This window comes from Apostichopus japonicus, chromosome 13, assembly GCF_037975245.1.
Source record: "Apostichopus japonicus isolate 1M-3 chromosome 13, ASM3797524v1, whole genome shotgun sequence".
NCBI classification, from domain to species: domain Eukaryota; kingdom Metazoa; phylum Echinodermata; class Holothuroidea; order Aspidochirotida; family Stichopodidae; genus Apostichopus; species Apostichopus japonicus.
This window is the reverse complement of record NC_092573.1, coordinates 20,553,265-20,566,269: the sequence shown is the minus strand read 5'-3', so window position 1 is coordinate 20,566,269 and position 13,005 is coordinate 20,553,265. Positions and strand designations below refer to the sequence as shown.

At 36.1% G+C, this 13,005-nt stretch overlaps 1 protein-coding gene across 1 annotated transcript in view; it reads right to left on the bottom strand.

Annotated features, from left to right (window-relative positions):
* Positions 1 to 3,024: 3,024 nt before the first annotated feature.
* Positions 3,025 to 13,005, bottom strand: part of LOC139979076 (histamine H2 receptor-like) — an 18,415-nt gene continuing 8,434 nt past the window's right edge. The window contains exons 2-3 of the mRNA XM_071989739.1: positions 10,209 to 10,444; positions 3,025 to 6,620 (exon numbers count right to left, since the gene is read on the bottom strand). Coding sequence (XP_071845840.1) covers positions 5,543 to 6,620; positions 10,209 to 10,444 — 1,314 coding nt within the window. The 3' untranslated portion in view covers positions 3,025 to 5,542. The remainder of the gene's footprint in view (positions 6,621 to 10,208; positions 10,445 to 13,005) is intronic.

Below are 13,005 nucleotides of genomic sequence, written 5' to 3'. Positions count from 1 at the left end.
GATTAGTAACGTGCCGCAAGTAGAGAAATTTAGGGTGGGGCAATCCATCGGGGAAGGGAACGTTCAGGGGGGAATTTTGCTTTACATTCAGTCGGCAAAGACCACAAAAGGTCATGCTCCTGTCATAAAATGGCCGGGGGGGGGGGGGATTTAAGAATTTGCCCCACACCTTAGAAATCCTGTGCAAATTAGGTAATGCCCTGCATGTAACTATTTCCAAACAAACCAAAACTTTCCACTCCCAATTGGGTAGGAATTATACACTTTTCTCTCAATAAATCGGTAGATATACTTCAGTGACGTGCACGCGAGATCAATGCTGGGTGGGGGATTTCCCCCTCGACTGGGAGAATGGAAAGATAAACGGGTGTGGGGGTCCTGCAGAGGCCCAGAGGAGTGGTATTATTCTTCCCCGACAGAATGTAAAGAGTATACCTCCCCCCTCCCTTTCTCAAGAAGAGCAGAAAAAAAGAAAGAATAGAAAAAGGGGGGGGGGACGTTTCATCCCTTTTATTTCCTTTTTCACTTCTCTTTCCCCTAATATTTTCAGTTAACGATCATTATTCGGTATACAGAGTCTTTTCCTACCAACGTGGCCTTTCAAATTAGCTTTGACATAACGACCTACCCAAGATTATGAGATAATAAATTAATACTGTAATCACTGAAACATGAAATGCCTAATCATACATGTTATTGCTTTTATTATTGTTTGTTGGTTTGTTGTTAATTATAAACAAACAGTTGTTTTGGTTCTAACTGAACTACCCAAGATTATGAGATAATAAATGAATACTGTAATCACTGAAACATGAAATGCCTAATCATAAATGTTATTGCTTTTATTATTGTTTGTTGGTTTGTTGTTAATTATAAACAAACAGTTGTTTTGGTTCTAACTGAACACCCACTTAGTTCAGGCATCTCTCAGAGGTTATTCAACCATTTCGTAATACACTGAGACAACCTGTTTTGTTTCCTGACTATTTTATTGGAAGTTGTTCTCCTTTGAGTATACTGCCTACAGTCGAAGTTGTTGACATTTATTTAAAAGATATCTTTAAATAGAGAAAATTCGTAGAAATAGAAGGAATGACCGGCGGAATATCCTTGTTGAACAAACGCACGACATGCTCTCAATCTATTGAAGCAATAAATGAGCGAGCGAACGAACGAACGAACGAACGAACGAACGAACGAACGAACGAACGAACGAACGAACGAACGAACGAACGAACGAACGAACGAACGAACGAACGAACGAACGAACGAACGAACGAACGAACGAACGAACGAACGAACGAACGAACGAACGAACGAACGAACGAACGAACGAACGAACGAACGAACGAACGAACGAACGAACGAACGAACGAACGAACGAACGAACGAACGAACGAACGAACGAACGAACGAACGAACGAACGAACGAACGAACGAACGAACGAACGAACGAACGAACGAACGAACGAACGAACGAACGAACGAACGAACGAATGGATTGATGGTTGATGGATGGATGGATGGATGAATTTGATTGATTTGCTTGATTTGATTTGATCCATTACTTCATTTATATATGATAAACTGTACAACAACAATGTAATATATATCACTCTTTGATATAAAATGTAATACAACAAGAAGAACAAAGTACGGAGAAAGTTTATATTTGACCTGTTCCTTTGTATCCTACCATAGTATCCATGTATGTATGTATGTATGTATGTATGTATGTATGTATGTATGTATGTATGTATGTATGTATGTATGTATGTATGTATGTATGTATGTATGTATGTATGTATGTATGTATGTATGTATGTATGTATGTATGTATGTATGTATGTATGTATGTATGTATGTATGTATGTATGTATGTATGTATGTATGTATGTGTATTTTAGATCCTCCTGCAAGCAGGAACTCAATATAAGAAGCCATCATTGGCTTATCAAAGCCACAAGCTGACCGAAGTCAGTCTCTTAGATTCATATTTTAACGTCCATGATTATGAATTGTCAACAACTCTCTTGGAGTGACTCGAACTGGGGACCTTATGATTGAAAGGCTCATAGGCATGTTGTTATGCCTTTGAGTTACGGAATAAGATGCGTAACTGAAAGTCTATCTTAGCACACACACGAAGTATCCCCGAGGAACTAACTAGAAGCGAGGATTATACCCCCTCAAGTTTTAACAATTAACGATATTACCATGGAAACAGTAACAATAGTTGGGGAGTTTTGTTTCTTAAGGAGGCAGAATATCTCCATAAAACGTTTGACATCTTCATGTAGTTGACGACACTTCACACCCTGTTTCAGGAATTGTTTCGACAAATATCGTTGAAGCGGAGCAAATCATTTCTTGCCACTGAATATTCATTGTTTGCTTATGGTGTGTTACTAAAAGGACTTAACATGATTACGTTTCCGGTAACTGTCAAGGCATGATGCAGTTAATATAAATTCTTTTCAATAAAGAAGCAATTTCTCCGAAGACAAGGAGTGGCCTTTTCTCCTTTACGTTTAAAATAAATGATAGCAATGGAAAAACTGACTTGGAGATTATAAACAAACTTTGCAAAGAGCAAAGAATTTTAAACCCTGATTTACCTTTTGTCATGTTTACGCGCAAGGAGAGGTATGTATGTCATTCACATCAGTGGTTCTTGTGTGCACCGATGTTAAAAACAAAACTAAACTCACGGAACATTCTAATGCATGGGCCTAACGTGTTTGTCTTTTTAATCTACGTGAAACAGCTCGTAATTGGACATGCACACTCTAATGTTACGCCGTGCCGAATTAGCAATTTAACAATTTACCACTCTCTAGGGCCCTAAGGCGCGACATGCTTGCCCCACCCCCTCGTCCCCCTTATTATAGTTTTGCAGACACAACCATAAATTAGGAAGTTGGTAGGAATTACCTGGAAGGGTCCAAGGAGGTCCCTGTTACCTCGGGGGACCTTTGACCTTGGAGAAGGGCAAGGGGAGGGGGGGTGTCGAGAGATGTGCTGACGGTAGATCTCATCCCGTATTACTAGACGTTGGTCCAATAGCAGGACGCATACATATTACAGACCCCGAGATAACAAAAAGAAAAGGTAATTAAAACAGTTTCAAGTCGAGTTTTATTCAATTTATTCATTCCCTCTTCTCTCTTTTTTTTTATGATGAATAATTATAGCTTCATAAGAAAAAGAAGTAGTAAATTTTCAATCACCTTAAAAAATCATACGACAAGATTCGGTACAAAAATGAGGAGAAAATATCTGAGATTTTTCGAATGCAAGTAGATGTAGCTATTCAGTTCTTGGCAAAAGCTTGCACGATCTTATCATTCAAAACAAACAAACAGACAAACATCGAAACAAAGAAACAAATAATCGTACGAACAAACAAACAAAATATATCCTTAAAGTTTAAAGGGTGTGAAGACTCGCGCACAGAGAAACGTCTCATGCCGGTAATCTGACCTATTTAGAATGAGGTGTAACAGAAAGTGTTAGACACCACCATCGATCCCAGAAAAGACACACACACACAGCTTGCTACCGTCGGTATTTAGACACTAGTGTACAGTCAATACATGCAGCTACGGTCAATACCCGCAACACAGTGTACATAGCAGCGATGGACATTTCAGGTCCAGATAAAGATATCAAGGATCACGTTTCATTACTGTCTGCATTTTGTAGCGACACGAACAAAACGTCACTTGCAAGCAACGGAAAGATTTTCAGAGCGCGGCACGCAGTTTGGGGCGAGTCTTCAATGCCTTTACGTCTACCATTACTATTATACGGGATGTAATTTTCCAGCTCGCCTTTGGTCGGATGAAACCACACCCCGATATCAATTTCAGGAAATAAGTACAGCCAAGGACCAGTCACAAAAACTGGAAGCAAAACCAGTGTAGCTCCGCATTTGTTGCTGAATTAAAGTATTGAAATCGCTGCATTATGTTTCTATTTATGTAAATAAATCAACTGCTGCAATTAAAAAAGCTGCATGTGTATAATTTTTGTCCAAATTCTCTTTTGTTTCAATTTCAAACAAATTCAATGTAGGTTAATTACTAGCTTTTTTTGAAGATGTAGGGTGACATATGCACGGCATATAAATATATATTAAATAGATCATAGCGTTAATCACACCCAATCATGACACAAAGACATATATGATATATGACGAAGCCCGATACGTGTTCTAGGCATGCGCATGTGGAACTGTCATTTGTGAGGAAAAGCTCGCAAACTGTTGTTGTATTTCACATATAATCACCCGACAAATAAAATATATATATAAATAATATATAATAATATATATATAATAAATATATATAAATAAATAAATATATATATATATAAATCGTAATATATATATAAATATATATAAATATAAATATATATAAATCGTAATATATATATATAGATATATATATATATATATATATATATAAAGTTAAACTTCAAAATACTGGATGACCATGGTCTTTATTACGTTCACACGCACTGTCCAGCCTTAAGTACCATTTAGTTCGTTAATTGGGACAATTATTCATGACATTTTATCCATGGAATGACATTTAAAAGTCTATCCGGGTATTTTTCCCTTCTATTTTGTTAATTTTCTTTTGCTTGTTTCTTGTGGTGATCATTAAATATTCTATACAAAGTATCTCGTATAGTCAAACACACACAGACAGACAGACTAAGTATGTTACACCGACTCTCTGTGGTTTGGAGCATTATGTAAGCAACAGTAATTTTCGAGTCCAGACAGGTCCACAGACTAAGGCTTAGAGTGGGCCTGCCATAGACAAAGCATCCATGGGCCTATACTACAAGAGAAAGTCGTGATCAATCACCTTCACAGAGTAACATTGAAAGAAGTTTTGTTGATGAGGGATTTAGATATTCGGTTTCTTCAAGAGTAAACTTGATTGTTCACCCGTGGAAGTGTTGCCCCTGATATGCACGGTAATACTTCCATACATGGTTATCGAATGGTTACATGATTACACGATATCGAACATTACATATTCTTTCTTTCTTTTTCTCTTTCCCTCTTTCTTTTCCGTCTTTCTTTCTTTCTGATATTTCCTTTAAGTCCAACCTCATTTAAATAAGAAATATTTTGATTAAATTTGTATAAATATTTAATAATACTGAAGTTTAGTACGCACAGCACCACAACCCGCACACGTGTTAAGACGGTCCCCATCCTCTCCGATGGTGTTCTGTTATTCATAGGAAATAAGAAAGTAAGTACTTTATATGCAAATTGAGTTAGATTTAGCTTCACCTGCTATGAAACCGTTACTGGCCTATAAATGTTAAGAGCTAATATATTGTTTTGTAAGGTATATCGTACTTTAAAGAAACTATTTTAACATTGCGTTACATTTACTACAAACAAGCAAATAAAAGTGTTTGAAATAAATTGAAGCAACTGCGGAACGTGACCTACAAACCCAACTAGGATGTATGTTTTAAAGAGCATATTTGTTTTTTTTTAAATTTTATATTATCTTTATTTCCTATCAATATGGATAGAACGTACTCTAGGTCCAGTGAGAACCATTACGTCACATGTCTCGTGGTCACGGTGCTTATGGTTTGCATCTACAGTAGCTTGGAATGAAAGAGTTCTAACTTCGTCGTTTGTAGAATTATCTGTCTTCAACCTCGGTCCGCCATTTCTACTTTCGTGTGGTTCTAAGACGTCGGATATTGTAGGCAGGTGTTTCAAGGTCAGTTTATCTACACCGTTGACATTTTCATCGAGGACACAAGCCACGGTTCCGCCAGGAGCAGTGGCCAGAGAAAGTCGAAGTAATCCATGAGCGGAGGTCGCCGGTGGCTTGCCCGATATATGTTGTACAGTATCTTCTCTTCGATGATTTCGTTTCCTTAAGGCCATTGCTGTACTTGCTGTGCCGTTGTCTGATTGTAAAGCTGGATTGTCGCTCACGTGTTTACAACGTTTACATTTGATGACATGCAGAAACATTCGACGAAACTTTCGATTTAAAATACCATAAATCATCGGGTTTGCTGCAGAATTTAAGAAAGACAACATCGACGTGACTCCCATAGCGGCTAAAACACGATCGGCAGGGTTATATGAGGCAATCAGGTAGACGATACAATAAGGTGTAACACATGAAATAAAAATCCCAATGACGATGAAAAGTGTCAGCGCGGCTTTCTTCTCTTTTCGCATAGTTGTAAACCTTTGTGCTCTTGACTGTCCACTCCCTTTGTTTCTATGTAAAGTGTTATTATCTACGGAGGCCAGCTCCATTGCCATAACCCTTCGAGACTGTTTCCTTGCTACTATAAATATTCTAAAATAACAGTAAATGAGCACCAGAAATGGCAATATGAATGCCACAGAAAGGTAAAAGAATGCGTAACCACTGCTGTAACCTGGCCTCCAGTCTACTACGCAGATGCAAGTCCATGGTATGAATATATAATCCGACCAGCCAATCAGCGGTAGAAGAGCTGTTAATGAAGACATGCTCCAAATAAAGACTAGAAGAACAGCGGCACGTATGGTGGTAACGATAGTAGCGTACTTCAGTGGCTTCAAAATGGCGATGTATCTAAAGAAAGAAGAAGAAACAAAGAATAGATATGTGTAATAAGAACATTTCGATGACAAATGTATTTTTGTTTGAACAAGTATACCTACCCTCTTTCTGATCTACAAATATTTGCTTGGAAATTCAACGGTAATTCATTTCACGATCATTCCCTATCCTAACATGATAAACAGCGAGATATTATTTAGCCTAGTGTTATGTTGATCTTCCACTCCTTCAGCTGTGCTAATCGCACTTATAGCTTGTAGAGAACCTTGGTAGGTATGCAACCGGGGCCGTTTTATTCCCTGATTACGCGTTGTACGGTCGGTAAAAAAAATGTGAGACTTGTTCAAGTTACTTGACTTCAGACTGACCTATAAGATAAAACAGGCAACGACGTACACAAGTGTATTTAACGTATAACGTTAATGAAAGGTAGAGGGAGAGGATATTGGCTAGTGTACGGGCTAATTCAGTCCGTTGGTTTAGGTTCACTCTTCATCTTACTTATATTACTTTGTAAGTTTGCACGACTGTTGCCACGTACATCAAATTTCCTGCTACTTTACTTCCTAAATTAGCTTACTTTAGTAACAATTTTGGTTTCATTCCCTCTTTTTCATTACAAATATAAGTTTGCACGAAGCCGGATGAGATTGCAATCACAACAACTGCAGAAACGAATGAAATACTTATTGAACTTTCGCGGAATTTTGTTGAATTTATTATATTGATCATATAAAAGGAACGGAGAAGCGACACAACGGGGTGGGGGGGGGGATGAAAAAGATAAAAAACAATGAATTTATGTTAACTAAGTGATGAGCGATTTTTAGTACTATTGTTTCTGGTGGAGGTGTGTATTGTCACGTACAGTAGACTGACCTGTGTTTATCATGCCATAGTGTAATTTGTGCATCAAAATAGTGGTTCGGGCCATTTATATTGTAACAGCTATTTCTGGTTAACAAGCAGAAGTCTAGTGCTAGGAGTCATCGAAACTTCAATGCATTTTTCCATTCTGGTTAGTAAATAAACTCGGTAATTTCGTCTCTTAAATGTAGAACACGATGTTTTCATCCCAATACACTATCGTAATTACCAATGTTCATTAGTCATTAGCAATAATATAATTTAATATTTCTACCGACGGTCACGCTATAGAAATTTGCTAAAAGAACAACAATTCGGCTTACATTTGCTCGATTACAAAATTGGATATTTTCTTTCGTTTAAAGATGACAAGACGCAACAATCACCGAATTATTTTAAAGTGATAGATATTCTTGTAATGAACAACATCTCCAACAACTAATAGGCCTATACTAATCTTGTTCCGTTGGGAGGAATATCATGGCTCAGACACGCAGACGGCTGCCATTTTGTCTATTGGGTGATATTACAGTGTCCCCATATAGGAGTTAAAATCATTCTTTACTTTTCTCAATGTTTTATTGTTTTCTTCCTTTTTTTCCCTGCTTATTTTCATTGTTAAGTGTAAATTCTGTAATAGAATACAAAGCCGATTATATAGCAGCTTTAAAATATTCAACATTTGTCAAACACACTGCTATTGAAGTGATGCAAACAAAATTTACAAAGAAAGAAAATTAAAAACAAAGGTCAAGTACAAGCGCGGCTCTATAATGCCATTTATATAAACTTGTTTAAGTCTTCGGTTCTGTGTATTGAGTATATATAGATACATTTGTTTAGCAGCTATCCTAAGCGGCTAAAAGGAATTTTGATTCAGCTTATATACCACAGTTTCAACAGTTTAATGTTCCTCCACACTCAAATGTGAATATGACATCATCGAACCATATATGCTGAATTTTCAATGGTTTTCTTTATTTCTTACATAAGACAGGTTGTTTTTTTTGTGTGTAAATGTTGGATCTAAAATATTGTTCGGAAAAAAAGACATTCTTAAACATGACCTAATAAATGATATTGGTATCAATATCTATCCTGTTTTACATTCACTTTGAAAATAAGACAAGATAAACAAACATATAGTTCAAACAATGTTACCTTCTTTAATGTTACTATATGATGTCACCCAATAACAAATTTCCCTATAAAAGTCTCTCTTCTTTTTCTTGAATGAAAATACTTAGTTTATTCATTCCACGATTTTGACCTATTCTTATCAAAGATCAAAGAAAATGACGAAAGTAGGTTTAGTCAATGCTGTTTAAAGTTTACACTTTTAGACTTGACTGAATTCTGTTTCTAAATCAATATTTACTTGGAGTGATTTGTTTCCGATTTTGCCCTGGTCTGTCAGGTCGACGTGCTTACTAAATTTGCACGCTTTATATCATTTCTATAAGTATTATCGGTTGATCTTAATGTTGTTGTTATATGTTCGAGGTCATATTGCTGCTCACAAACTCAATTCTATTTACCTTCATACATAATTACTTCAATTAATTTTAGGGGTCAATTGCTTCCATTTGCCTTGGTTATTTTCTTCTTCTTCATCTTTTTTTTTTTTTTGATCGAGTTTGAATTGTCATGAATGTTTACCCGTTTTATTGGTATTTTGAAAGTTATGACCATCGACTTTAAATATAAAGAAACCTTGCACGTCTTTACATAATGTCTAAACACAAATTTGTTACGATGTTTTAGCTGAGGTTTTGGATATCTCGTTGACCTAGTCTTGTTTTCTTTGAATTTTTTTTTTTTTTTAAGGTCGTCGAAAATTCTTATTGTTCATAATCACTAGTAAGTCGAAGTTAATATTTACTTGTTTAATTTTCGAGAATTGAATAACGGTTTTCAAGGGGAGTTGATGTGCAGTAGGGGCAGGAGAGGGGTAGGGGAAGGGGAGGAGAAACTTTTATTATGATTTGTTTTGAAGTTAAATATGGCAACTTCCTAGATTATGTTGGTAAACGAACATTATCGGTAGTACAGGAAAACCCTTTACCAACTTGATATTAAGAACAAGAAATGAAACCTTCTTTGCATATGACGTAATAGATTAATTTACATTTGCCTTTATCGTATAAGACTAGATCGCATGTCAACAATCCTTCAATTTCAGCAGCAAAGTATGAAAAGTGACGAATGAATTACATCTGGATCTATTCTCTATGTAGTTTATATCACAGAGATCTTTATGAATTACAACCATACTCTTACAGCCTTTGTCACGGTGGGAAAGCTAAAGGCAACATTTTCAAGTTGTTTATGTTTTAACTACTTAGCGAAGACGTAGGAATCTTCACTTTTCTAACGAATTGAGCAAGTTTATCATTGGAAAATCTAAGTCGGGGAAGCGTTTCATAATAATTCAGACAGGGACAAAAATGCACTGCAACAACTTTTATTCCTCATTGTTTGTTAAACCCGATTAAAGTTATATATAAATATCACTAATACGAAACAACAGGTTGACTTTCTTGTAGGCCTATACCCCCCCCCCCCCTTTCACTGCAGCACGTCATAATCACCCAGTAGACAGGAAAGTGGAAGATTTCTACGTGCTCAGGTAAAATTAAGTTTCTATTTTAAGAGTAAAGATCTGAAAGATATATTTTAAGTTCAATCCGAGGGAGCTATCTATTTGTTTGGGTATCAAACGGCGTTCCTTACCTGTCGAGGGAGACAGCCCCGAGGGTCATGACGCTTGCACTTCCCAGCATTGTGTGGAAGACACCGGTAGTTTTACAGAGACCAGTCTCAAAGTGCCAAGTCGCACCAAAGGCTGACGTCATTATCGCGAATGGGAGAACGACAGAACCCCGGAGCAGATCCGCGACGGCCAGTGACGCAATGCTCATTCCCGTTACCGTGGCGATGCTCTTTGTCCTGTATACCACGTAACACACCTGGGTAAAGAACAGAAGAAACTTGATCGATAGCTGTATAGAATTAAGTCTAAGGAACGCTTAATGAGACTAAAAAGACTAAAAGACGAAACGATACAGTTGCGAGATAATTTAGTTATGAATAAGATAACGAAGAAAGTTAACAGGTGTTTCTAACGTTATAGAACGGGTGGGGAGGGGGGGGGGGTAGAGAAAAAAGAAAAGTCATTTTTAATTTCAAGTTACATAAACTTTAGTGATCGCCTCCGGTCATGGAGATAACAAGCAATATCTATGTAGATTATGTTTAAAATAAATAGTGACGTAGGTTCGTGTCGTGATACGTATTGAAATGTGACAGGTCTCATAGGAGAGTGCCCTATTACCGTTTTATTCACAATAAGGACAGACATTTAAAACTGATGAGTACCTGCTATATAGCTATACCCATGCATGAAAAATTATTCGCCGTATTTCCAAATATGAAGGCTGGCTTCTTTTGAATCTATATATATATATTTTGTGATATATATTTTGATATATATATATATATATATATTTTAAGATATATATTTTGTTATATATATATATTTTGATATATATATATATGTATATATATATATATATATATATATAATTAGAGAAAACCAGAGAAATAAGATATGACTCATAATTGACAAATAAGGAGTAAGTTTTAGAAAATATAATAGAACTCTTGAGATTATGTGGGTGAAAACTATCAAAGTGTAAATACATATGAATATCAGTGGGCTTATAATAGACCGAAGTGGTTAAGGAATTGCCATCCAACTTGACCAGAACATCTGGGAATAAAATTTGATGTTTGGAAACTTCGACAGAAAATTTAATGCTGTCATGAAAAGAATTAACATGATCAAAGAAAGACTTATTGTTTACAGCCAATGCCTTAGACTTAAACGCATTTGCTCCAACCCATGTGATTTTGAACACCAGGTATCCATATTAACTGGTTATTTCTTGAACGTCGGATACCCCCTTCACTTAATTAGACAGGGTATTTCCAGGGCCGACAAGTTGAGCAGTGAGGACTTATTAAAATACAAGTCTAAAAGTCCCAACACACGCATTCCGTTCGTTACCAGTTACAACCCCCTCATCAAATCCTTCATTCGCTCCATCAAACAGGAATTTGCTGTATTCCAAGACGATCAGTCTGTAGGAGAATCGTTTAAGGTACCCCCCCCCCCCCTATGCTAGCATTTTGTCAACCCCCCAACCTTAAATTTCTTCTCACTTCCTCCAGACTCCCCCACTCAGTTTCCACCTCCGCAGGCAATTTTCTTAAACCTAGATGCCAAATATGCCCCCATATTACCCCAGGCACCGTGGTCAAGATTCCCAATGTTGACTTTAGTCTAAGACCCCCTTCCCTCTCTTGTGATTGTATTAATGCTATTTACATTTTCTATTGTGTACTTTGCAAAGAGGGCAATTATGTAGGTGAAACAGGCTCCCGGTTCCGCTTACGTTTTAATAATCACAAAAAATCTATTCGTGATAATTTTACAGGATTCCCAGTTTCCGAACATTTCAATCTTCATAGTCATTCTCTAAAAAACCTAAAATGTATTTTAATTGCCTCGAACTTCAAATCAACTACTGAACGTAAACGTAAAGAAATCGACTGGATCTTTCGTATTAATGTCTCACATCGCCGGCCTCAACAAAGACTTGGGACCCCTTAACAACTATCAGTTCTACACGCATATGTAATCCGTTCTTTGCTCCTTAATCCGCTTCCTGTATAGTCATGGTTTATTTGGTTTTAATTCTATCATTGCAACTTACACTTATCTAGCGTCATACTTTCATTACATGTTACATTTTGTACTTTTCATTCGACTGCCAAGTATTGCTGACGAAGGTCCCAGGGGGACCGAAAATTCCAATATATTTTCTAAAACTTACTCCTTATTTGTCAATTATAAGTCATATCTTATTTCTCTGGTTTTCTCTAATAATATTTTCTTTTGGAGTAAACGTGGATTTTCGTTATATTATATATATATATATAGCCTATATATAAATATATATATATAAATGAAGTAGTATATATATATATATATATATATATATATATATATTTATATATATATATATATATATATATATATATATATATATATATATATATATATATATTGAAAATTATAATACGTTAGAAAATCCAGAACAGTGAAGAAACTTTATTTGACTTCTAGTATATTTCAACTTTACCCGAGGATTATTAAAACAAGAGTAGTTACACATGATTTCCCTAGACGATATATATCTCAGGTTTGAATACTCATTTTCATCTATACAGTTTATATGCCGTTTAACAACATTCCATCAGCAATGATGAATTACAAAACCCAAACGGATATCATTGATTAAATTGTCAAGGTTTCTCTCCCCCCCCCCCCCCCCCACTGAATTGATTGTTTAGATAACAACAAAATGGAAACGTGAAGTTCCAATAAAGGCTTTAGTTTATAAATAAGACTGATTAATCGTCGTCTTTGATTAGTTTCTTCTTAGTGTTCATTTTGCCGAGATGT